Source organism: Leptinotarsa decemlineata, unplaced genomic scaffold, assembly GCF_025532065.1.
Source record: "Leptinotarsa decemlineata unplaced genomic scaffold, Ldec_3_MD MMD2_tig00026328_RagTag_RagTag, whole genome shotgun sequence".
NCBI classification, from domain to species: Eukaryota; Metazoa; Arthropoda; class Insecta; order Coleoptera; family Chrysomelidae; genus Leptinotarsa; species Leptinotarsa decemlineata.
The window spans coordinates 20,610,793-20,633,972 of record NW_027412688.1 but is presented as its reverse complement, the minus strand read 5'-3'; the positions used below and the strand labels follow the sequence as shown (position 1 = coordinate 20,633,972).

Sequence of the window (23,180 nt, the reverse complement as noted above, 5' to 3'; positions counted from 1 at the left end):
GTTACATTGGTGAAACCTCAAGACCATTGAAAGTGCGTGAGAATGAACATCGAGGTTATATAAAAAATAGACAATTGACAGGATCAAAATTATCAGAACACATTTTAAAATCAGACGGTGAACATCGGGTGGAATGGAATAGGACAAGAAAGATTACCAATGAGCCTCATTCTAAGAGACGTAAGCTAAAAGAATCAGCGTATATTCTCATGTCTGGAGAGAATTGTATCTCGAATAGCTCCTTAGAAATAGACCGTACTTGGCTACCCATCTTGAAGAAAACTTTGGATAGTGGCGAAATGGCAACAAACTGATATCGGAGAGTACCTTGTATTACATCGAAACAACATTGACATAATTTCATATTTCAAAACTTCTTTGACATCTGTCGAAGAAGTAAAGAAATAAGCTATCAAAAAAGGAATAACTGCGTATATATTCTAATTTTTATCCATTTCTGAAGACGGAGGCAGATTTTGGCCTCCGAAACGTAAAAGATAAGTATAATTTCTTAATAATTTTTTTGATAGGCAAAATTGTGAAATACGACAAGTTACTGATAAATAGAAGATTTTCCTTTGTGAAAAATACTTTGATTTTTACGCAGTAACTTATCGGGGTAAACTAAAAAGTTTGCCCTTCTACACTTGTATAAAGTTCTCCATTATAATTTTTATATTTTTTCAGATTGTGGAAGGTAACAATTACTTAAAAAATGGTCGATAAAAAACAAATATAATATTTATAGTTTTTCATTATTTATCGGGTTTAGAGAAAATACCGTATGCAACTCTCATGTAATGGTTATTAATACACTAGCATATACCATACAAAACTCGCCTTCGCCTCGTTTCGTATCCCGGTTAATGCTCATATCTTAATAACCATCATTACATGATGGTTATCATGTAATAATATACTAATACAATCAAATCAATGAATACGTAATGAAACATTATATTATACCACCGATTCAGTCTGGTTTCAGGGGAGAATTTAGCAGCACCACAGCTCTAACGAATATTGTCGATGATATTTTTAGGGCAACTGATGAAGGAAAGGTTACTTGTCTGATCCTGTTGGATTACAGCAAAGCATTCAATACCATGGATCGTGAGGTTTTCATAAGTAAATTAAAATTCTTTGGATTCCACTCTGATTCAGTGAAACTATTGGAATGTTACCTGGAGGTAAGAACACGGAGAGTGGTTCATGACCTTGAATCCTCAGAGACCCTTGCTTTGAGCCATGGTGTTCCGCAAGAATCAATATTGGGCCCACTGTTATTTTCTTTGTACATCTCAGATTTTCATTCATTCGTCAAATTCTGACGCAAACACCATTACGCGGACGATACCCAGCTATACTTATCTTTCGAAGAAGTGAAACCCGATGTTACCGCTGCTTTAAATTCGGATCTGGATTATTTGATAAATGTATCTGCAGCACATAATCTGAAGTTGAACGCGAGTAAGTCCAGCGCATTGTTTCTCGGACCGAAGCTCAAACGTAATCTAGCCAGTACCCCAATCGACATCATTTTGGGTGGGGAAAAATTCCCATAAAAAATGAAACAAAAAATCTCGGACTCTGGTTAGACAATGAATTGAGGTTCACAAAACATGTCAATAAACTTGGTCGAATACCTATTATTGTTATCTCTTTACATATGTGTTCAAAGATGAATATAGACGATTTATTATTATTATTATGTTACACGAAATATAGCACTAGCATAATCTGTATCACTGAACCTACGTTAATAACCCTACGTGGTTGAAGCGTCTGTTTAAAAAAAATCTAAACGGTTCAAAACTGATTATAGCAGACGTTTTGAATTTGAGAAAAAAAGATGATTCCGGAATTTGTTCATATTTCTTTGTATCTTCTGGTAGAAATTTATGGGAAGTATCACAGAAAATGTGGGAGGTTTTATTAGGAATCAATCTTTCATCATGACTGAGGTATAAATATGATATGTAAGCAACGGAAAAAATTCTATGTAGTGAATGTGACGTTGGAATAGTGCCAAAAACAGAAGCTGAATTACCCCGTTGTATTTTTTGCATAAAAAGAGTGGTACATCTTTCATCTCCAGTTTCTTCAGTCACCGTTCGGCCAATTTCATTCAGGAAATTTGGAGATAAGGGCCAAATACACCAAAATTTTCTTCAGCCACAAGATGAAATATGAAGTTATTTCCAAAATTTCGATACTTTTGCTGTTTTGCTTTCTCGCGTGTTACGGCAGCAGCACCTGCATTTTTGGACGTTCCAACTGAATGAAATGGGGCCAATGTGTCCGCAATTGTGAAATCCCAAACGACAACTTTGCTATATTTCCAAGGAACAAGAGTCATTCCATCAGGTAGTTTGCCATCATTTCGGCTAGTACCTAGCGGTTCTAGGATAGTAGGTATCCCGGCTGATATTAAGGCTTTTTCAATGATGTCTTGGAAAATGTACAGAACCCTTTCTGCAGCTCAAACCATGAGTAATTACCTTTTTCATTCACCTCACTACCACAAATGAGGAGTACAAATATCTAAACCCAATCGGAATCCAATGTTTATCCTGAAAGTATCATTATCTAATAGTATTTCCAAAGTAGCAACAGATAATGCGTTCAACCAAGCACCAGATTCTTTAATATTGACGGCATTGGGGCGAGCTTTTTCAAAGGGAGATAGCAAGGATAAAGTGATGTAGTCAGAATCAATATCTAGTAAAGGTTTTTACCATGCTTTTTGAAGAGATTTGAGATCCGTAGGAAGATGCCTTTTGGTTCGAGAACACCAAATAGATTCGCCTTCAACGGCTATGACTCATATTCTGGTGAAGTCATCGATAATGCTGAGCGCAAACCCAACCCTCCGCGATTCACAGGCAATGTTGCTTGAGACCAATAAATATCAGTGAAATAGCGTAGGTAAGGGCGAGGCAGAGTTTGATCACATAACCACAAAATGAAATTGAAAAATGTTCAGTCTATCAAACTTCTTGCAAAATTAATCTTGGAACATACTGTATAAAAATATACAGAATATCGTGAAATTACTTTTGGTCATATTCTGTTCTGTTCTAGTTTGGAAAAAGTTTTTTCCGATCATTAATTTTTTCTACTTACCAACCTTCATAAAAATTAAGAAAACTCATTCGAATAATATCATTTTTGAAGTGGAAATGGATGTGTTTCACAATTTTTCCATGAATTATAATCTTAGTAAGATCCAATATTATTTTTAAATTATGATTTCATCATGTTCTACTGACATTTAAATTCACCAAGATAACGATTCAATGAACAAAAAAAGTACTTGAAAAGATTTTTATCAAGTTTGGTGGTTTTTATTCACTGACCTCTTGAGACGTACTTATTCGATAAACGATAAAGATTTGAATAACTCACGTGTGTGATTTATGTTTTCCATAGCAATAATTGTAACTGATCACGCCCAATTGACTTTCATAATTATGGCTCCCTCTTCTGAGAAAAGAAGTTGGAATGGAAATATTTCTCACCAAGTGAAATTCTCAACGTTCTCTGCACTAATTTAAATTTGAAATTTCACCGATTCCAACTTTAAAGAAGTACTTCCTATCTCAAAATGAACTATGAGTCACAGCTAGGTTCACTGAATGAAATACGCTACAGCCAGTAGCGCACGATTTTTTTCAAGGACAAAATACAGGCAAAGGTCTGATCTGATCATCAAATAAGCATCAAAAGTTGCTGATGTGTGAACAGTTTTCTGGTTCGAAACAGTGCAGCAGGGGAGCCCACGATGCAAAATGGGGATTTACTCGAGCATCGTAGAGACCTATTAGGTTGCAAAGCATAGATGATAAGAAGAAAAAAATCAATGTCCTACGTATTTTTAATAATTTTGGTATGTTAATCTGATCGTTTGCATGATGTGGGTGGTTGTACATAAGGTTTGAAAATAAAAAAAAAATTAATCGAATGCGTCAGATTTTCTAAGGGGGTGTTAAGTGCACCAAAAAAAAAGCTCTTATTCAATAATCTGACGATTTCGATCTGACGCAAACTCGCGGCCATTATTATAATGTGCAAAAAAAATCGTCATATCGAAATACTCAAGCGCGTCAGATTGAGATATATATGATTCATCTTTATGTTTTAGACGTGCTGTTTCATAATCTGACAACTATTTAGAGGGATTCGCCTAATTTGACAGATTTTTTTTTTTTCAATCAATGGACTTAATCAATTGAAAAGCTCAGGAAAATAGCATGCAAATACTTGTATTTATAAAGAAATAATTTGAAAAAAATGCTTAATTATTTATAATCAATTGATTATTGAGAGAAATGAAACTTTCCTATGTTTTTTACCACTTTTATCTTTAACTAACGTTACTGCAGTTACTTATACAATATATAAGTTTGAAAATGTCCTCATAGGACGAAACTGCAGTAACGTTAGTTACAAATAAAAGTGGTAAAAAACATAGGAAGTTTCATTTCTCTTTTCTTCATTATGATTCCGTACCACGTAGTAACGGCTACATCCATCAAGTGATTGATTAATTAATCATCATCTTCATCTTCATCACGAACGAGTCTCTGTGATCAGCTGTGATGGCGTCATGGCAACAGAATTCAGAGTGGGGACGGAGTAAGAGAGTAATAGATAGAGAAAAAGTAAAAAAGAAATAGAAACGCAGCTGCACGCATTAAATAAACTTTCTCGACGAATTTTTGCTATTTCGGCTTGCGGAAACCGTCAGATTATATATTTTTCGATATCCTTGAATTATTTTCTTCAAAATAAAAAAAAAATTTGCTACGCTCGACAATGTCGAGATGACGTTTTTTTAACTTTACTGCCTTCCCCTTTCTTTACGTCACTCTCAAATTGTCAGATTACTGGAATATACACTTCTTAGCATTTAATTAACTCACCCTAGCTTAATCTGACGCGCTCGAGAATTTCTGATGATCAATTTTTTTTTACTAAACTGATCCTTTGTCTTTCACGGGCGGCCTTATATATGGGGCTCATATTTGGTGGAGATACTTGACCGGGTACAAGGTATCCCTCTGTATATTAATCTGCCGCGCTTCATTAAATCCCGAAATCCCCGCTTGGGCTCCCCTATTACATGCTTTTGAGAAGCAGCCTATGCAATTCCAGCGACATGGTTGTGTCAAGACATATGGGTGTTCATTCCAACCCCCAACAAACTTATCGAAGCAGACAGCGGAATTGTCTGACCTGACATTATCATATCCGGTACGGAGACATTTATCTTTCTGGAGAAAACCAATGCCTGTGTTTTCGTGGTATTGAATTGAACCTGGTTACTTTCACCCCAATTCGAAATCGTTCTAGATCCTCATTGAGATATGCAAATTCCTGCTGTCGGTGAAGATGTGTGTTCGCAGCCGATGTCCTGAAATCCAAATGGAAAGACGAGACAAGTGTGCTGTCGTCAGCAAAGCAATATATTAGATTCTTGTTTTTTTTCCAATAAGTCGTTAATAAACAATCGACAGCCACTTGTAGGGAACGTGCTTTCAGGAAGCTTCGATAGTCCATAACATCGAAGTTTGGCCAGCAAACCTTCATGCCACATACGGTCGAAGGCTTCAGAAATATCAAGCGTAACATCTCTTGACTCTTCATGTTTCTCGACTGTGTTATTCCAAATATGGGTGGCGTACGATAGAAGTTCGCAGGTTGACCTTTGTTTCCGAAAGCCATATTGATGAGAGCTCAAGATGTTAAAGCCTTCCAAATATTCAAGGATATTTTGGTTTACGGCTTTCTGAGTGTTTGTTAATATCTCTGATAGCAAAGCGACTGGTCTATAGATGTTTGGAAGATTTTTCGGGCCCTTTGTGGGGATAGACTGAACTCGAGCAATCTTGCAACAAGAATGAAAAACCCCTTCCTTTTAAGGCAGGTTGAAGTCTAACTAGACGCTGTCGAAAAGTAATTTCCGGCATTGTGGATTCTAGTGTGGAAATAGTGGCTGGTGCCTTTTCCAGAAAATCGACTGTGGAATGGGACGCAAATTGTTCAGCTAGTAGATTGGCTGTTCATGTGGCTGTTGATGCAATTGAACCATCCGCTTGTGTCAGTGGTGGAATTGTGAATTTTATGAAGTTTTCATTAAAAGCTTTACCTACTGACTAGAAGAGTCTTAACCCGTTAGGATTGGCAAGCAGTTTATTCCTTATTCTCTGATTGTGATAGTTAGATTTTTGGTTCTTGGATTTCTGCGCCACTGCTGGTAGGCGAAATTTTTTGAGGCGACAGCTTGCTCGCAAGCTTTGTTGAACCGAGGTTTGCCGTTAAAAGTTTGTTTCATTGAAAAAGGAATATATGCAACCATGGATGATACAATAACTTCTGTGACTTCAAAAGCACAAGTTGATGGATCATTAGAGCTGAAAAAAACATCTGGTCAGGAAAATTCAGAAAATGGTCTTGAAGATCCTCCAACAAATCTGTTATGCTAAAATTTGACCGGGTTATATTGTTCCTCAACATTTATCGGTAATTCACTCAACACTGAAATGAGTTTTTGGAGACCTTAGGTTAGGTTCAAAGTGATTGGGTCTATAAGACCCTCCACCGTAACCCGCAAGGGTTTATTGTGGCCCACACCTATTCACACCCGACCAAATAAACCCAGCTTCTTAACGAAGCCGATCAGTTTGTATGATGAGTGGTCTTTCATGTCAAATGGTAACAATATGGCTCTGACGAATTCTAAAAACCTGATTCGGTCCCCAGTGGGGTAGGCACAAAGTATATGCTCTGCTGTTTCATCCTAAATGAAGTAGTCGGATAGTCAAGGTGCAAGATTTCCACCCTGCTACCCGCGACAACCTTCCATTAGAGGGTTTTTGCACATCAGCTACACCTGACGATGTCTTAGACTTAATCGTGCAGGGCTTTTCTGCCCCTGCTCATTTGGGGGTTTGTTCCATTACCTGCGACAGATTATGCGTACGCAGCTCAAGAATTTGGTGCAAGGCGGTTTCATTAGGTACCCCGCTCTTGAGGAAACGACTCAGTCGTTTCCTGACTGCACCACCAAATCTTTTTTCAGATTCAGTTATTGGATCACGAGTTGGAGAGTTAAGAAGCTCTCGCTCCGGATCTAAATTTACATAGAGTCATAAGCTCGACATCTATCTCTTCCGTAGACCCGCTCATGATCTAAATTTACAGGTAGGTCAGTTGGAGGGATAAGCTCGACATTCATCTCCTTTACTGACTCAGCGTCAGAAAAAATTTTTGAGTTTACTCTGTCCATAAAAGTCCCACGGGTAGCTAGGAAAAGCTGATAGGCTGAGTGTCATTCATCCTCTCGGCACGGATACACACACCTTAGGATAAGGCCTTTGTTGGGATGCCATTCAGTTAGGGAATGACAGAAGTTATTCTGACATCCCCGTATCCACCCGGGCTACGTGGAAGCAGGCATTCGATGGCAGGTTTGCTCAACCGTCTTATGCCAAGCCAATGCACTCGCTAAAAACAGCATGCACAGTGTGCATGCTGTTTATCTTTCACAGGCAACTCGCCTTTTGAAGACCTTACGGTGAATGCAAATTTCTGGATTGGTTTTTAAGTATAGATCCAGAAGACTAGCATGTTCCCCGTCACGATCGGGAATTCTGCTTGGTTCATTCATAATGTTAGTAAGTCCGCTGCTTATTGCAGAAGCCTCAATTTCGCGACCTTGTTCTCTGTTGATATTCAGTCAAACATTTCAAACCATTCGATATTGTGGAAATTCTGGCACTGGGATGATTGACTTGCAGAAAGTCAATGGTGTTTGCAAGTAAAGGGAATAGTGCTCTATATTTTGTTTCGCGTGGTGGTCGAAAGACACGATGAATGAAGTCATATTCTGTGATTTCATTTCAAATCACATAACATCAGTCTTGGGGTTCCAGCATTTCCTCTCGTTGACAGGAAAGATCGCTTCGGATGAAATGATATATTCCAGAATTTCGTCTGAATCAGAATTGAAAATCAAAGCCGGGGTATAGAAAATTGAAGGGGTAGGTTGAAGCACTGACTTCAGTTTCTGTGAGTGAAAGAATCTGTATCCCTTCAGATACAGATGGAGGGTGAGTGTAAGCCCACGCACTTAGGCCACATGTGAACCATTGTACATCCTTCCGAGGGGTTGTCCTCCTAGGTCATCGTCCATACTGTCCTTTCCAGGAAGGTTGACAGGTCGCTGGGAGACATATCCTTTATATCGGCAGGTGTAGGCCAAGACTCGCCGAACACACACTCTCTTATTGACGATAACTCCGGGCACTCGCACAGGACATGCCTGACAGTCTCATTTTCCTGTTCACACATCCTGCATAGAGGTGTGTCCACTAGCCTCATATTATGGAGTTGTTTCCTTAGTTGACAGTGGCCAGTCAGAAATCCTACTGTAAGGCGTAGATTTTTCCTTGTCATCGCCAGATATTTCTTCGGATCCAGCTTCCCAGGGTCGCCGAAGGTGATCCTGGCAAAATTACATCCTTTGATTCCATCCCATCTCTTTAAGGATTGAGCATGGATGTAATATTTGATTTGTTCCGCAATTGTCGAAGTCATCAGGCCGTGGGTGCGACTGGGTCCTAAAATTCTTAGTCCAGCCGCTTCCTTGGCTAAAGAGTCGGCAATGCGATTACCTTCACTCCTAACGTGCCTTTTAACCCACGTCAAGATAATGTTATTATCCACCGAGGCTTTGGCTAAATCTTGGTGGCACTCTAATACTAGCCCTGTGTAAACACGCTGTCTGTTCAAGGCTAATAGTGCTTATCTGCTATCAGTGCAGATTGTTATGTTTTTGCCAGAAATTCCTTTTTTGGTTATTTTTTTTGTGGCGATTGGGATACCAGCCAGTTTCGTTTGGACCACGCTGGTATTTCTTCCCATTCCCCACTTAATCCTTAAGTTTAGTGATCTGGAGTACACTCCACATCCTGAGCCTTCTTTTGTTTTAGAGCCGTCTGTATAAATCCGTATTGCATTTGTAGCATCTGACTCTGTGTTCTGCTTAATTTGTATTTTGTAGGGTTTATTAAACACAAACCTGGGTTCAATTGCATCACTTGTTGCCTGCAACAGAGGTTGCGCAGTAAGCGATTCCCGCCATAGGCCAAGCCTCAATTGACCCATCCCTACTTCGAGGTTTACACCAGCCGTGCGTAATCGTACCATGGCCATTAACGCAACCTCCTTAATGTACAGATCCAGAGGGGTCAGACCCGTGATCAATTCCATTGCCGCAGTTGGTGTTGTTCTCATGGCCCCTGTGATGTTTAAACAAGCCAGTCGCTGTATTTGATATAATTTTTGGATGGCCGTTGCTTCTAGAACTTTCGGTCCCCATGCAATGGCCCCATACGTTATTGTTGTTATTATTGCATTGTAGATCCAGGTGACCACACGGGGTGGAAGACCCCATACGCGTCCCACTGTCCTTCGACATTGCTCATAAGCCACGTATGCTCTTTGTGCTCTACTCTGTAGATGAGAGTTCCATGTTAGCGTTTTGTCGAGGATAGTACCAAGGTATTTCACCTCCTCAGAGAAGTTTAGTTTGCTTTTGTAGATTTCGGGAGGTTTTAAGCCCGTTAAACTTCTTTTCCTGGTGAAAAGGTCCATCTCAGTCTTCTTGGGATTGATCGACAGTAAGTGTTCCTTACACCATGTTTCTTTTAATTTGAGCCCATCCTGCGCTCTATCGCACAGTGCGTTTACAAATTTGCTGGTCTGCAAAATAACTATGTCATCTGCGTATGCAATTGTGTAGAATCCATTTTTGTTAAGGTGATTAATTAGGGTATTCAGAACTATGTTCCAGAGGAGGGGTGATAAGACCCCTCCCTGTGGACATCCCATAGGGATGAATATGAAAGAATATGAGGACTATTTTTTTGCAGATGTTGGTACACTGAGTTTATATTTGAGTTGAATCCTCTGATGTTGCAGAAATCCATTTTGAAGTTGCTAGCGAGCCTCTTAGCAATTGCAGTTATCACCCTACTCCCCTATGGAATGATGTTAGAAGGACCCCGCTGACTGTCAAAAATAGTGCCCTCGAATCAGCCTCCATCTGGAGATTCGATTGGGGAGTTATGTTACCTCCGGAGTATTTTGACCTTGAAACCGGAAACAACGGCACAGCAACGACACGCTGCATAAGTCCTTGCAATGATATCTCACCGGGCAATGCCGAGTGGGACAAGCATCTAACATTTATTTGTTATTAACAGAAACATTAAAAACATTTATTAATTTTCTAATGATGGTGGAATTTATATTGAAACATGTATTAGTGATATTTATCATTTAAGATCTTTAGTAATATCAAATCAAATCAAAATATGCTTTATTACCCAAGATCTGAGCATCTCATTGGCAAAGTCTAGTAAAGTGAAACATGTATATAGGAAAATGAACAAATAAAACTTTAAAGACAAGAGCAGAGTATATAGACAGAATAATATTAAGCCCAGCTGAACAGATACAAATATAAGTACATGAATTTATGAATATTAAGTAAATGTTAATATATAATGCTACATGATGAACATTGATAGCCATTTCGTGTTGGTTTCAATATCTTGATTACACAAAGCTACATGCCAATTACTCGATAGAGCCTTGGTAGAATTCGTCCACACTATAATAGGGCCTCCCAACAAGGAATTCTTTTACTTTCTTTCTGAATTCCTTTCCATTATATATTCGCCTTAAATTAATGGAAAGGTGGTTAAATAGCTATTGATAATAATATAATTTTGTGTAAGGGATAGAGAAGGTGTAGGAAGGGAAACGGAGTAAGAGGTGTGAGGAGTAAGAGGAGTGTCGAGGTGTTACTAAATTGATTTTTATATTTTTTGTGGATAAGACACACTGTTTTCAAAATAAAAAGACATACTAAAGTCAGAATTTGTTGCTTCACAAATAATGGGTGGCATGAATCCCTGTAGCTAGCCTTGCATAAATATCTGATGGATCTTTTTTGTAGAGGAAATACCATATTGAAACGAAATTTTGCACAATTTCCTCAGAAACAAATTCCATAACGTAAATGGGACTCAATTTGTGCAAAATAAACTGATCATTGCAATGACTAGCTGAGATATTTGAGTTAAATAGTATATTGAAGCCACATCAAAATGGTTTCATGTATATTTTGATTACACATTATCCATAAATATTTCAGTACCCAGCAATCACCATATGGGTCACAAAATATTATTATTGATGTTTCACATCTGCCAAGCGTCCCGTGACGGATCACTATTTTTTTGAAATTGATCAACTAGGTCTATAGTTGAGTGATATACGTATGTTCAGAGTTACATTGGCTGAAAATGTGTGTCTATTTGAAATAGAGTTAATCAACGTGATTTCAATTGTTAGTATTCAGATTCGCATAACATCCAGTAATCTGGATATACGATACAATAGTCTGAAAAACAGCCTCAAACAATCGTTTTTGTCATGAAAATACAAAAAGTTTTCACCAAGGTTAACGAGATATACCTGAATGCTTATGAATTCCACTTAATACTTGATATGATGAAATATTACGTAGCTTGAACTGTTTGAATGAATTGATTATCTGTGAACGGTTTTATTGGTCAGATGGATCTATAAAATACCTACTACCTGAGGTACAATAATTGTAGCTTTTCTGTTCTCTTTCCACAACTGAATCAAGGCGTTTAGAAATGTGGTTTCTGCTAGCTTTATCGGCATTGTTTTTTTCTGCCAACGGTGTGAGTAGTTTTGAAATATCAGGGTTAATGATTTGAGGATTTATTTTCATACTGCAGTTGTTTTGATCCCATAAACAACACCTCACGATTTAAGTAATTTGATTCAAATCACTGTTGAAAAAGCTACTGTGTTAGCAAAACATGTGGTGATATATTTTTCAAATACAATTTATGGAGATCAAATCGTGAGGTGTAGTTTAAGAAGTTACTATAGATCTTCATCAAGTAACGGCCGAATCAATCAGAAAAAAAAATCATTTCTGATTGATGGAAAAATTTTAAAATAATTCAAGAACAAATTCGTTGCATACGTTGAATAAAAATTTAAAAAGATGTTCTTCAATCTGAGTCTGATTTTCCAAAAAATGTCTACAAATATGTTCATCCTATGAGTTCTCAAATTGTTGTGAAAGGGTTCAACAAGTAGATGCAACATCAAAACATGTTTCTGTGAATATCAATTACGTTTTAGATGGAGTTATGAATGACTAGTAATTGTATTGATATTTTGAAAAATTGATTCCAATATGAAAGGATTTGGAAAAGCTGAATACACTTATTTGAATTAATGAATCGAAGAGGTTTTGTATTAAAGTGTATAAAAAGACAGTCGGACAGTTTACGTTTGGGGAAGCTATTGTATAGCGAAACGCGTGGCGCGGTTTTCTTCATAGGAAAACATGCAATAATATATGTCAAATAATTTCAAGCAAGTTTTGTCAAATCTATTATTTTCTATTTTAAATCAGACTTAGATCATGACACACCATTATCCTTGCCGGAGTTCAGATGCCAAATTCAAAATTATTGTTTAAAACTCTTTTGATATTCGAGTAGATGATTGGATATAGAAAAAGATTCATCATATGTATTGAATTTTTCAGACAGATTAATTAATATTCAAAAGTATTTCTTGGAAAAACAATCTCAGTTCGTCACAATACTTTTCAATCTGAAGGAGTGAATTTTCGAAGGCCCAAGACCTATGTCATTTTTGCAAAGTTGAAATTCTGAGAATGTGTGTATTATGCAATTGATTTTTGATTTTGTTGGAAATTTTATGCTTGCATAAGAGCAATTTTATAGAAAATAGTTCATTGTTAAACGTTGAGATTCCAAAATTGAATAATGTACAGGGTGCTCCATTTGAAAATAAATAGTTATGGTCGTTAATCAAAGATACAAATTGAGACGTATCTTTCAGACACTCTGTATAAAATAAGATTTGAAATTCAATCAGAATAACAACCATCATGCCTTATTCCAAGGTTGCCAGAATTTGAGTTTGATATATCATTTAATTCATGCAATATCAAGTATTAAGAATACCATGTTTTCACCACAAAAAATTACAAAACGACGAGAGATATATAGAACATGTTCAATAAATGTGATTTGGATTCGATGGAGAATTCAAAAATAATATAATATATGGGATGTTCCATTCCAAATTTCCAAGTAGATGTCTGTTATATGTAGATGTGGCAACAATGCGGTGATGAAAATATTTTCAAACGATAGATCACAGCCACCTACATCGGCAACCGAAATTTTGAACTCTCATCTTTTTTGTTCTCTAAATACGTCTAATAGACCATCGAATATGGAATACCCTGTATATGGTGTTGTTTGTCACATGTGACTACCAGCTCTCATCAAGTTGAGCCCCAAAACACATTTCAAAACATAACCCCCTAAAATAACTTTGAATCAATTTTTATTCATAAAAACGGATAGTGATATCATGAACCACATGAACCGCGGAAAATTATAGTATACTTATGAAACTCGACACAAATGTGCAAAAATTTACTTTCGCCCGTCCGAATAAAACAAATGTACGTATCTCCGTCAGTATGAGAGTGAACTGAAGTGACGTTTGAACGGAGGAATTGCTTATGTGATCCTTCGAATTTACTCGATAAACTCTTTTGTTCGTTCAATTTTTCAGTAAGGCCGCTATGACAACCAACCCGTGAGACAACCATACCTGGTCACCCCTAGCCTTTTTCCAAATTAGTCTTTAAGGATACAGAAAACAAAACCTATGAAATGGAAATTTCATAACAATTTTGTGGTGAAATATTCAGCAACAAGTTCGTCTTTTGAAGAAAACTAATAATAATAATTGAATTGAAGGGGTTATATTTCTAGGAGTGATTCATTTTTGGGAAAGAAAGTTTTTGGCTTTCTACTACTCCATCTTGATACAAAATAAGGATGAGGGAATCTTCCAAAGAATGGAAGGAAGTAATCAATTTGAAAATAAGGAACTCTATACATGGATGTGTAGAACATGCAAAGAAGTAACTTTCAGACACAAACTGAAAGAAAGTCCTCCTGAAACAGCTACTTTCATATAAAAGAAAGGAAAAAATTCTTTTGAAACAAATACTTCTACATGAACACTGAATTATACAGAATATACTTTCCTCTACTCAGTTTGTATTTCAAACACTCGTTGTGGAATAAAAATCAGATATCATTCACATGAGTTCTACTTTAAATGACTAGTAACAAATTGAACTTACATGGAACATTGTCATCCTCTGTCTGTTTAATTGGTTTAAAATCTGTTTTTCCGTTAATCAGCTTTCGCCCCCATACGAACGACAACTCTCAAAAGTTGAGAACTTGTGCGAGCTAAGGACTAACGAGGTCTTACCTTTTAACGTGTGATTCCTAACACGGTATACATCGATGTTTCGCCTTGAGACACTTGCCCTAAGGCTCTTCAGTACCAAATTGGATAACATTATAGAAAATACACACAATTCATTCATGATACGATTTTCAATGTCACGGAATAAGCTTGCTCTGCTTATGTCATCGATGACATCGTATTGACATTCATTCACCTATTTAATTTAATCCCAGCCAAGAGGAATCTCATTTGAATTGAAGTGGTTATATTTCTGGGAGTGAATAATTTTTGGGAAAAAAAGTTTTTGGCTTGCTACTACTCCATCTTGATACAAAAAAAAGGATGAGGGAATCTTCCAAAGAATGGAAGGAAGTAATCGATTTGAAAATAAGGAACTCTATACATGGATGTGTAGATCATGCAGAGAAGTAACTTTCAGACACAAACTGAAAGAAAGTCCTCCTGAAACAGCTACTTTCATATAAACATTGAATTACACGAAAGAAAAAAATTCTTCCGAAACAAATACTTCAATATGAACACTGAATTATACAGAAGATACTTTCCTCAGTTTGTATTTCAAACATTCTTCCATTCTTTGGAAGATTCCCTCATCCTTTTTTTGTATCAAAATGGAGTAGTAGAAAGCCAAAAACTTTCTTTCCGAAAATTAATATTTGATTTAAGATTTCTCAACGAAATATTTTTATAGTGATAACGTATTCTCAAGGGAAATAGTGGACTGTTCAAGAAATGAGGTAATTGTTAAAATTTTGCAGGCTACGTTTATTCGATTAGAGATTTTGTAATTTTTTTTATTTTTGTACACTCGTCTCGAACATAATGTTCACAGTTTCAGCTGTTTAGCATGTTTGGTTTGTTGGTGAGAGGCATAAAAGCTTGCGTAAGCATACGTAGATGTTTTAAATTTTATTCTGTTGGTAAACTTTTTTGAGAAACTGAAATTTCGGCTAGCTAACTTCAGGGACTTCCTCCCCGATCGCGACAGAGGACGGTTGTGCCGATAACGACCATCCTCAAAGATGATATGTGAATGTCGTGGTCTAGAAGTGGTGTGTATTTCAAAAAATAGTCAAGTTACAATGAATATTGGAGTGAAATACATGTTGAGAGCATTGACGGCCCCCTTGTGGAAAATTAAGTGTTTTTATATAGAAAAAGTGGATGGGAAAACTTAGGATGGCAGCATTGCCTCGTGCAAAATAGCTGTAAACACGTATGAAACTTCTGTTCACTATGGACAGGAGGAGTCTGGCCAAATCATTTCGACTAGGAGGCAATGGCCATATAAATCAAAGAAGGAGAAGAAGCTAACTTCAGTGTCTTGGTTTTTCGTGACGGTGTATGCGCGCATCGCAAAAATTTACTCTCATCATTTTTCTTTAACACATCAAAAAAAGTTCACCTTCAAAAATGAAATTCAAAATACTCAATATATTGACATTGGCATACGGTGATTTTATTTAGTCAGAAAAATGTGTACAAGTGGTACAAGCTTTTTCACAGAAGGTCGAGAAGATGTGAATGACGACGCCCGCTCTCAACGTTCCAGTGTATCAACAACCGATGAAAATGATGGGAAAGTGAAGAAAATTGTCATGGAGAATTGTTGAATCACTATTAGAGAAGTTGCTGAGGACGTCGGCATATCGATTGGCTCATGTCATGCCATTTTATCGTAAATTTTGGCCATGAAAGTGAATTTCTACTAAAAAAACCTTCGCATGGGCATTACACAGGAATTGATGAATGGCGTTAACGGCCATCCAGATTTGCTTGAAAAGGTCATAACTGGTGACGAATCATGGGTATATGGTCATGACATCAAACCAATGAAACCGTCGCAATGGAAGGGCCCACGAGAGTCAAGACCAAAAATAGCACGCCAAATTCTAGCACGTGTCACGATTTTGCTCACTGTTTTCTCCGAACACCGAGACATAGTGTATCACAAGTTCTTGCCACATCGTCGTACGTTCAATAAGGAGTATAATCTTGAAGTTACGCGCCGCTTTCGAGAAGCAATACGTAGAGAACGTTCGGTATTGTGTGGAAGCAATTTATGGCTTTTGCATTACGAAAATGCACCTGCTCACTCGTCGTTGCTTGTTAGTAATTTTTTGGCCTTGATCAACACCGTAATCACGACTTAGCCACCGTATTCACCAGATTTTGTCCCCTGCGACTTTTTCCCTCTTTCGAGATCGAATAGACCCAAGAAAAGTCTAAGTTTTGCGACGACTAAAAAAATAAAAACCGAATCACTGAGAGAGCTCAAGCTTATAAGACAAAGTGTATATATGAATTGCTTCGAGCCTTGGAAAAAACGCTGTGTATTTCATGTGAGAGGGACTACTTTGAAAAGGACAAAATAGATATTGATGAATGAATTGATCTGTTTTGAGAAAAATCAAAATTCACCTCGTTAAGCAGACAGCTTAACATGGTTATATCACGATGAAAACGTTAGTCAGGAACTTTTGAACAGTAAACTTTTATACATTTGAAGTTGCAATCAGGATGAAATTGGAAAAGGGTCCTGATGAATCTCCTTAGAAAAAAATACTTTTGGTCGTTATACATTATGTTTTTGATCTACAACTTATCGTAAAACTTATTTGAGAACGTGATTTTCCAGTGTTTTCAAATATATTTTTCAAAAATGAACGTTGAAGGTAGCTACAAAATAAATTTCGATGATAAGTAAAATTGTTTGAACTTTTTATTTCGTTCAAGTTTTTCATCAGGACATGTAGATCAGAAGTGATATGCATTTGAAAAATCATATTCAACAATGTTCAATCCAACCCTGACATATTTGCAGTGAAAGCGTTTATATCCATGCTAAGAAACGCACTTTCGGGGGGAAGACCCTGTCAATCTTCAACTTTTACAAATTCTGGCTATTCAAAACTCATATTATAGGTAACCTATGACAATTCAAGAAAATCGAATATCTACTTTAATTTAGGTTACCTTTAAGTAATAGTATTCTGAAATTAACCTTTTTGAAATTTTCCTTACCAACCCTGAGTTACTCATTTTTTGTTTCAGGCAAGCCCTACGACTGTATCCGTCTACTACGAAAGTCTCTGCCCATATTGCATAGATTTTATCAGAGACCAGCTCGCTCCAGCCTACTATAAAATCGGAGATAAAATAAAAGTGGACCTGATACCTTTTGGAAATGGCGATGTGAGTAAATAAGAATGACAAATATCAATAAGTTAAATAGTTTAGTGATCCAATAATTTTTCTGAAAGAAGGTTGATTTGGTAAAAATATCAATTTTGCGCGAACATAGGACCAACGAGGTCTTACTTTTAACGTGTGATTCCTAACACGATCACTGCCTATACCATGTGGTTAGTGATTGGACCCGAAAAATGGTATACCATCATGTATAATCTCAGGATTATACAGAAGTACGGATGTTGTTTATATTTTTTATATTTCAAAAGTGGAATATTTTTTATCGACCTTTTTTTGGGTAATTGTTACCTTCCACAATCTGAAAAAATATAAAAATTATAATGGAGAACTTTATACAAGTGTAGAAGGGAAAACTTTTTAGTTTACCCCGATAAGTTACTGCGTAAAAATCAAAGTATTTTTCACAAAGAAAAATCTTCTATTTATCAGTAACTTGTCGTATTTCACAATTTTGCCTATCAAAAAAAAATTATTAAGAAATTATACTTATCTTTTACGTTTCGGAGGCCAAAATCTGCCTCCGTCTTCAGAAATGGATAAAAAGTCGATAAAAAACTGATTTTTTCCTCCACAAAAAATTACTTTCGTTGAATATTTAATAGAATGGAATATTTTCAAATAATACCAAATTTTTCAGGTTGATGAAGTTAATGGAAAATTGATCTTCATTTGTCAACATGGAGAATCTGAGTGTTACGCGAATAGAATACAGGCCTGTGCATTGGATTTAGGAGTCGGAAACTCTGGAATAGAATTTGCATTGTGTGCTATGAGTTCATCCAATCCATCCAGTGAAGAAATTTTGAAACAGGTAAAAGTTCAATGATTTTATATATTCTTCATTGAAATATTTCAAATTCAGACTGATTCAAATTGAGTGAGAATCATTGCTATTTTTAGTTTTATTTTGGACATAACTTGTCTTCACTTGGCGCTTTCTGTTTTCAGATTTGAATAAAACAATGTGTGTGTGAGATATCATTGGAATTTTTCATTCATTTGAAGGACCTATTGATGCCATTTTGTTTGGAATATAACATCGTTCAAATGTCTGTCACGGTTTCTCTAGGTGGAGCGTATCCTAGACGTCCAATTTGTCATGCCTCTGGCGCATAAATTTGACTGATGGCTTGGATTCTGTTGGCTTGAGAACCGCTGTGCTTTGTGGTCTATTCGCGACTCAAAAAAACCCCAAGGGAGTCAAATCGCATGATCTTGGTGGCCAATTCACATAACCTCCACATGATATGAACATGCCCTGAAATCGCTCGTGCAAAATATCCAATGTGGCAAGAGTTGTGTGGCACGTAGCACCGTTCTGTTAAAACCACATATCGTTGGTGTCAAGATCAGCCATGTCAGGCCATAAGAAGTTGGTAGTCATCGATCTATAGTGCTCGAGTTGATAGTGGTGATCTGACCAACGTCGTTCTCAAAGAAATATGGACCGATGACACCACCAGCTCAAAATCCACACCAAACAGTGACTTTTAAGGGATACATTGAACGCTCTTGGATCTCCTGTGGATTGGTATCATCCCAAATTCTACAATTTTGTTTGTTCTCGTACCCATTCATCGAGAAATGGGCCTCATTGCTGAAGATGATTTTTTGATGAAAATTGGGGTCAATTGACAACTGCTCCTGAGCCCAATCAGTGAACACACGTCGGTGTCTATGGTCTTCCAATTCGTGAGTTAGTTGAATTTTGTACGGGTGCAGGCCCAAGTCACGACACAAAATCCGCCTAGTTGTGGTCTGCAGATGACCGAGTTTCTGTGAGTGAAGCAAAATCGACTGTATCGGATTCTCCTGCACACTCTCACAGACATCGGCGATGTTTTCGTCAGATATTGCATTTGGTCGACGTGCAGGTGTTGTTCGGTTGTTTACTGAACTAGTGGACTCAAATTCATTCACCACATCGCGAATTGCCTTCTTGGTAGGACGATTATGGCGACCGTAAAATGGGCGGGGCGCTTACGTTGCACAAACAGAACATCCATTTTGATGGATTGATTTCATAGTATTTACGTGTTTTTTAATGCCATATCCGTCTATGGTGATTTGGCGAAACAGACTAAATAAATGACAATTATTTTGGAAGATGTACCTTCAACAAGATAGTCGTTATAAATTGTCGAATTTTGGAAGTCCTTGTTGAAAGACCCTTCAGTTCAATAACTGACATATTCATGATCGATGGAATGCAAAATGAACAAACAATTAAGTGAAACTTTCTTGATATTTGGTAGCTCTCTGAAGTCCTTAGTTTTCCTTAAAATATTTCTCATGATCATGGTCTCTAGAGATTTTGACTGTCATTTTGAACAATGTTTCGGATGTACCTAACATCATGAATTTGCACTATATTTTCAGCTCATAACTACAGAGGAACGTATTAGCTTTCAGTGGCATCAATGAATGGTTAATGAATATTGAGACCTAGCTCTATTTGAAGGTCTCCCCGATTTCGCAAGGTCATCCTTTTTACCATTTTTCTGTAAGAATATTTGAGGAAAAATTTATATAGAACGCGACGCTGATGTTAACTTCTTGTACATTATATAACATATTTTATATGATCCTATTTATAATATCTCACTATTTGCATTTAATAAACATGTCACAATTTTTTCAGTGTGCCATTGATCACAAAATTGACTGGGACCAGATAGAAAATTGTTATCAATCTAAAAAGGCTGATGATTTGCTCATGGAATACGCTAACAGAACCATTTCTGTATCACCCCCAATCTTAGGTACGCCTGCAATAGCACTGGACAACCATTATATGGAGACTCTAACAGATATTGCTCAGATGAGTTTGCAAGAAACCATAGAATTCCTTCAGAGTGGAGGCACTTGCTACTGGTGTAAATCCAAGAAGTGTAATTGAAGTTATTCTGTATTTCATTTGGTACATCTTCCATTAAAAATATGCAGTAGGTGAAATATTTGTGAACAGAAATTTTGAAATGTATCAATAAATATTCATCATTATTCTGTATTTCATTTGGTACATCTTCCATTGAAAATATGTTGTAGGTGAAATATTTATGAACAGAAATTTCGAAATATATCAATAAATATTCATCATTATTCTGTATTTCATTTGGTACATCTTCCATTGAAAATATGTTGTAGGTGAAATATTTATGAACAGAAATTTCGAAATATATCAATTAATATTTATCAGAAAGTTTATTTATCTGACTGAATTTCAATCCTGGAATTTATATAATATTTGATAGAGTTCTTTGTGTATTCTGTCTTTGTGATGCACTGTTTAGAACTTTGGTGTAGTAACGAATATAACTGGAGTTACCTGGTACCTGCGTCTTAAATGTTTCGAAGTAATTTCACAATATTTCCTTATCTACTAGCCTCAAAATGATTTTACAATGTGACCTTTTGTAATAGACAGATAAATCTGATAAATTATTTGAATAAGCAATATATACTATTAGGTATTGGTCCATCATCGTTATTCATAATATTATTATGTTTACCTATTTCTACACTCACATAAGCATCTAGAGGCCTGTTGCTGTTAACATGTCTAACTAATCTTATTGAACTATGAAACGGTTTTGCTGCAAAATATGATGGGCGACTGCTGATTTTTCTGGTCTTTCATATTTTAGGTGTGCTAAGTGTTCCATATGTCTAATTTCAATAGATCATTTTGTCTGTCCATTATATTTTGCATCGCAGTCCTCACATTTGATTCCGTAAATTCCAGACTTCCGAATTTTCGACTTTGTCTCTTGGATTTCCTGAAAGGCTCTGTAGTGTATGATTTGTTTTAGAAACAGCCTTCATACATAGTTCCTTGAAAATCTTTCCAAACTTCTTCGTGTATTGGTGGTATGGAACTGAGTTACCTGACTGAAAATCCTGCAATGAATATCTACACTTGTAAAAATTATTCAAGTACCTATGAAACTCCCAATCTCAATAAATCAATTTATTAATTCTTCAGGTTGCGCTTCAGTAAATTGGAAACAAAAATCAAAATATACATATGTTTTCAAATAGATAGTAACAGTATCCTTATGAACAGGTCCGAACAATGGGATTCCATATCTATTTCAGAAAAACAACGATTAACCCAGCTAATGCCAAACAAAGCTGAAGAGGACCAAATGAAATTAATTTCTGCTTTTCATATATTGGAAGTTACTTGCGACGAATCTTCCAAATGAAAGACGTTGCACAGGTGCCTGATGGTTTGACTTCAGGTTTCTGTGCGACATTAGCTGAGTTAGTTGTTGTTTTTCCGTCGGGTATCTGCCACACGTACCTACAAAGTCGTAGGTCTACATGAGAGGCAAGGGGAAAGGTGTTTTTCACCTGAACCTGACACATGTAATATGCACCTTTCTGGAATATAATCATTATTTTGACTCCTACCCCGGTATATGTGTTTGAGGAGTGGATATTCCACTGAATCACCTGCAGAAAGAGTTCACGACTAGTAGGGAGGATATTTGTTTGGTAGGGATACTTAGATGGCTCACTCCGTTCTGAAGAGACATGCCCAGTACTGATGATGGGGCAAGTATCCCGAAACCGTTCCATCGGTTGGTCGTACCGGGCAAATGAAATTAATTTCTGCTTATCAAAGGGGTAGTAACTTGCGACGAATCTTCCAAATCGAAGACGTTGCACAGGTGCCTGATGGTTTTACTTCAGCTTTCTGCGCTGCATTAGCTGGGTTAGTTGTTTTTCCGTCGGGTATCTGCCACACGTACCTACAGAGACGTAGGTCTGCATGAGAGTCAAGGGGTAAGGTGTTTTTCACCTAAACATGGAGCATGTCATATGCCCCTCTTCGGAATATAATCATTATTTTGACAATCACACCGTAGTATGTGTTTGTGAAGTTGTTTCCTGGCTTTGTCTGCAGGTGGCGCAGTGGACTTTTCCAGTGACAAGCTGGAATTACATTTGTTTGGTCGAGATACTAGACAGTTCCCTCAGATCTGAAGAGACCCTGCCCAGTACTGATGATGGGGCAAGTACCCCGAAACCGGTCTATCGGTTGGTCGTACCGAGCAAATAAACTTGCGACGAATTTTCCAAATCGAAGACTTTACACAGGTGCCTGATGGTTTTGCTTCATCTTTCTGCGTGGCATTAGATTTCATAGAAAGATAACGTTTTCTCACAGTATCATATTAATATATACAGTGCTTTTCTTTAATGTCCCCCTTATATTTTTTAAACGGGTCAACTCAAAAAATTGAATTATGAGATAATAAGATTAAAGCATAAATACTTTACTTTGAAGTGAAATTAACAGATGAAATTTTCAAGAGGGCGACTGGGCGCCATCTGGTAAAAAAATAAAACGGCAAAATAGGGGTCTTGTGACACATTTTTTTGAAGCTCCTGACAAATGCATCACAACACAATGTCAATATCTTCAACTTCTACAAAATGGCGGAACTTTCAATAATTGACTGAATACATTTACGTTTAACTACATAATATGAGGTAATTAGCTTGAA

At 36.9% G+C, this 23,180-nt stretch overlaps 1 protein-coding gene across 1 annotated transcript; it reads left to right on the top strand.

Moving 5' to 3' along the window:
* Positions 1–11,627: 11,627 nt before the first annotated feature.
* On the top strand, positions 11,628–20,667 carry LOC111513334 (gamma-interferon-inducible lysosomal thiol reductase). The gene is made up of 4 exons (XM_023169536.2): positions 11,628–11,786; positions 17,506–17,646; positions 18,302–18,475; positions 20,306–20,667. Exons 1-4 carry the CDS (start codon positions 11,739–11,741, stop codon positions 20,561–20,563), a joined length of 621 nt encoding a protein of 206 aa, XP_023025304.2. The 5' UTR covers positions 11,628–11,738; the 3' UTR covers positions 20,564–20,667.
* Positions 20,668–23,180: the final 2,513 nt, after the last annotated feature.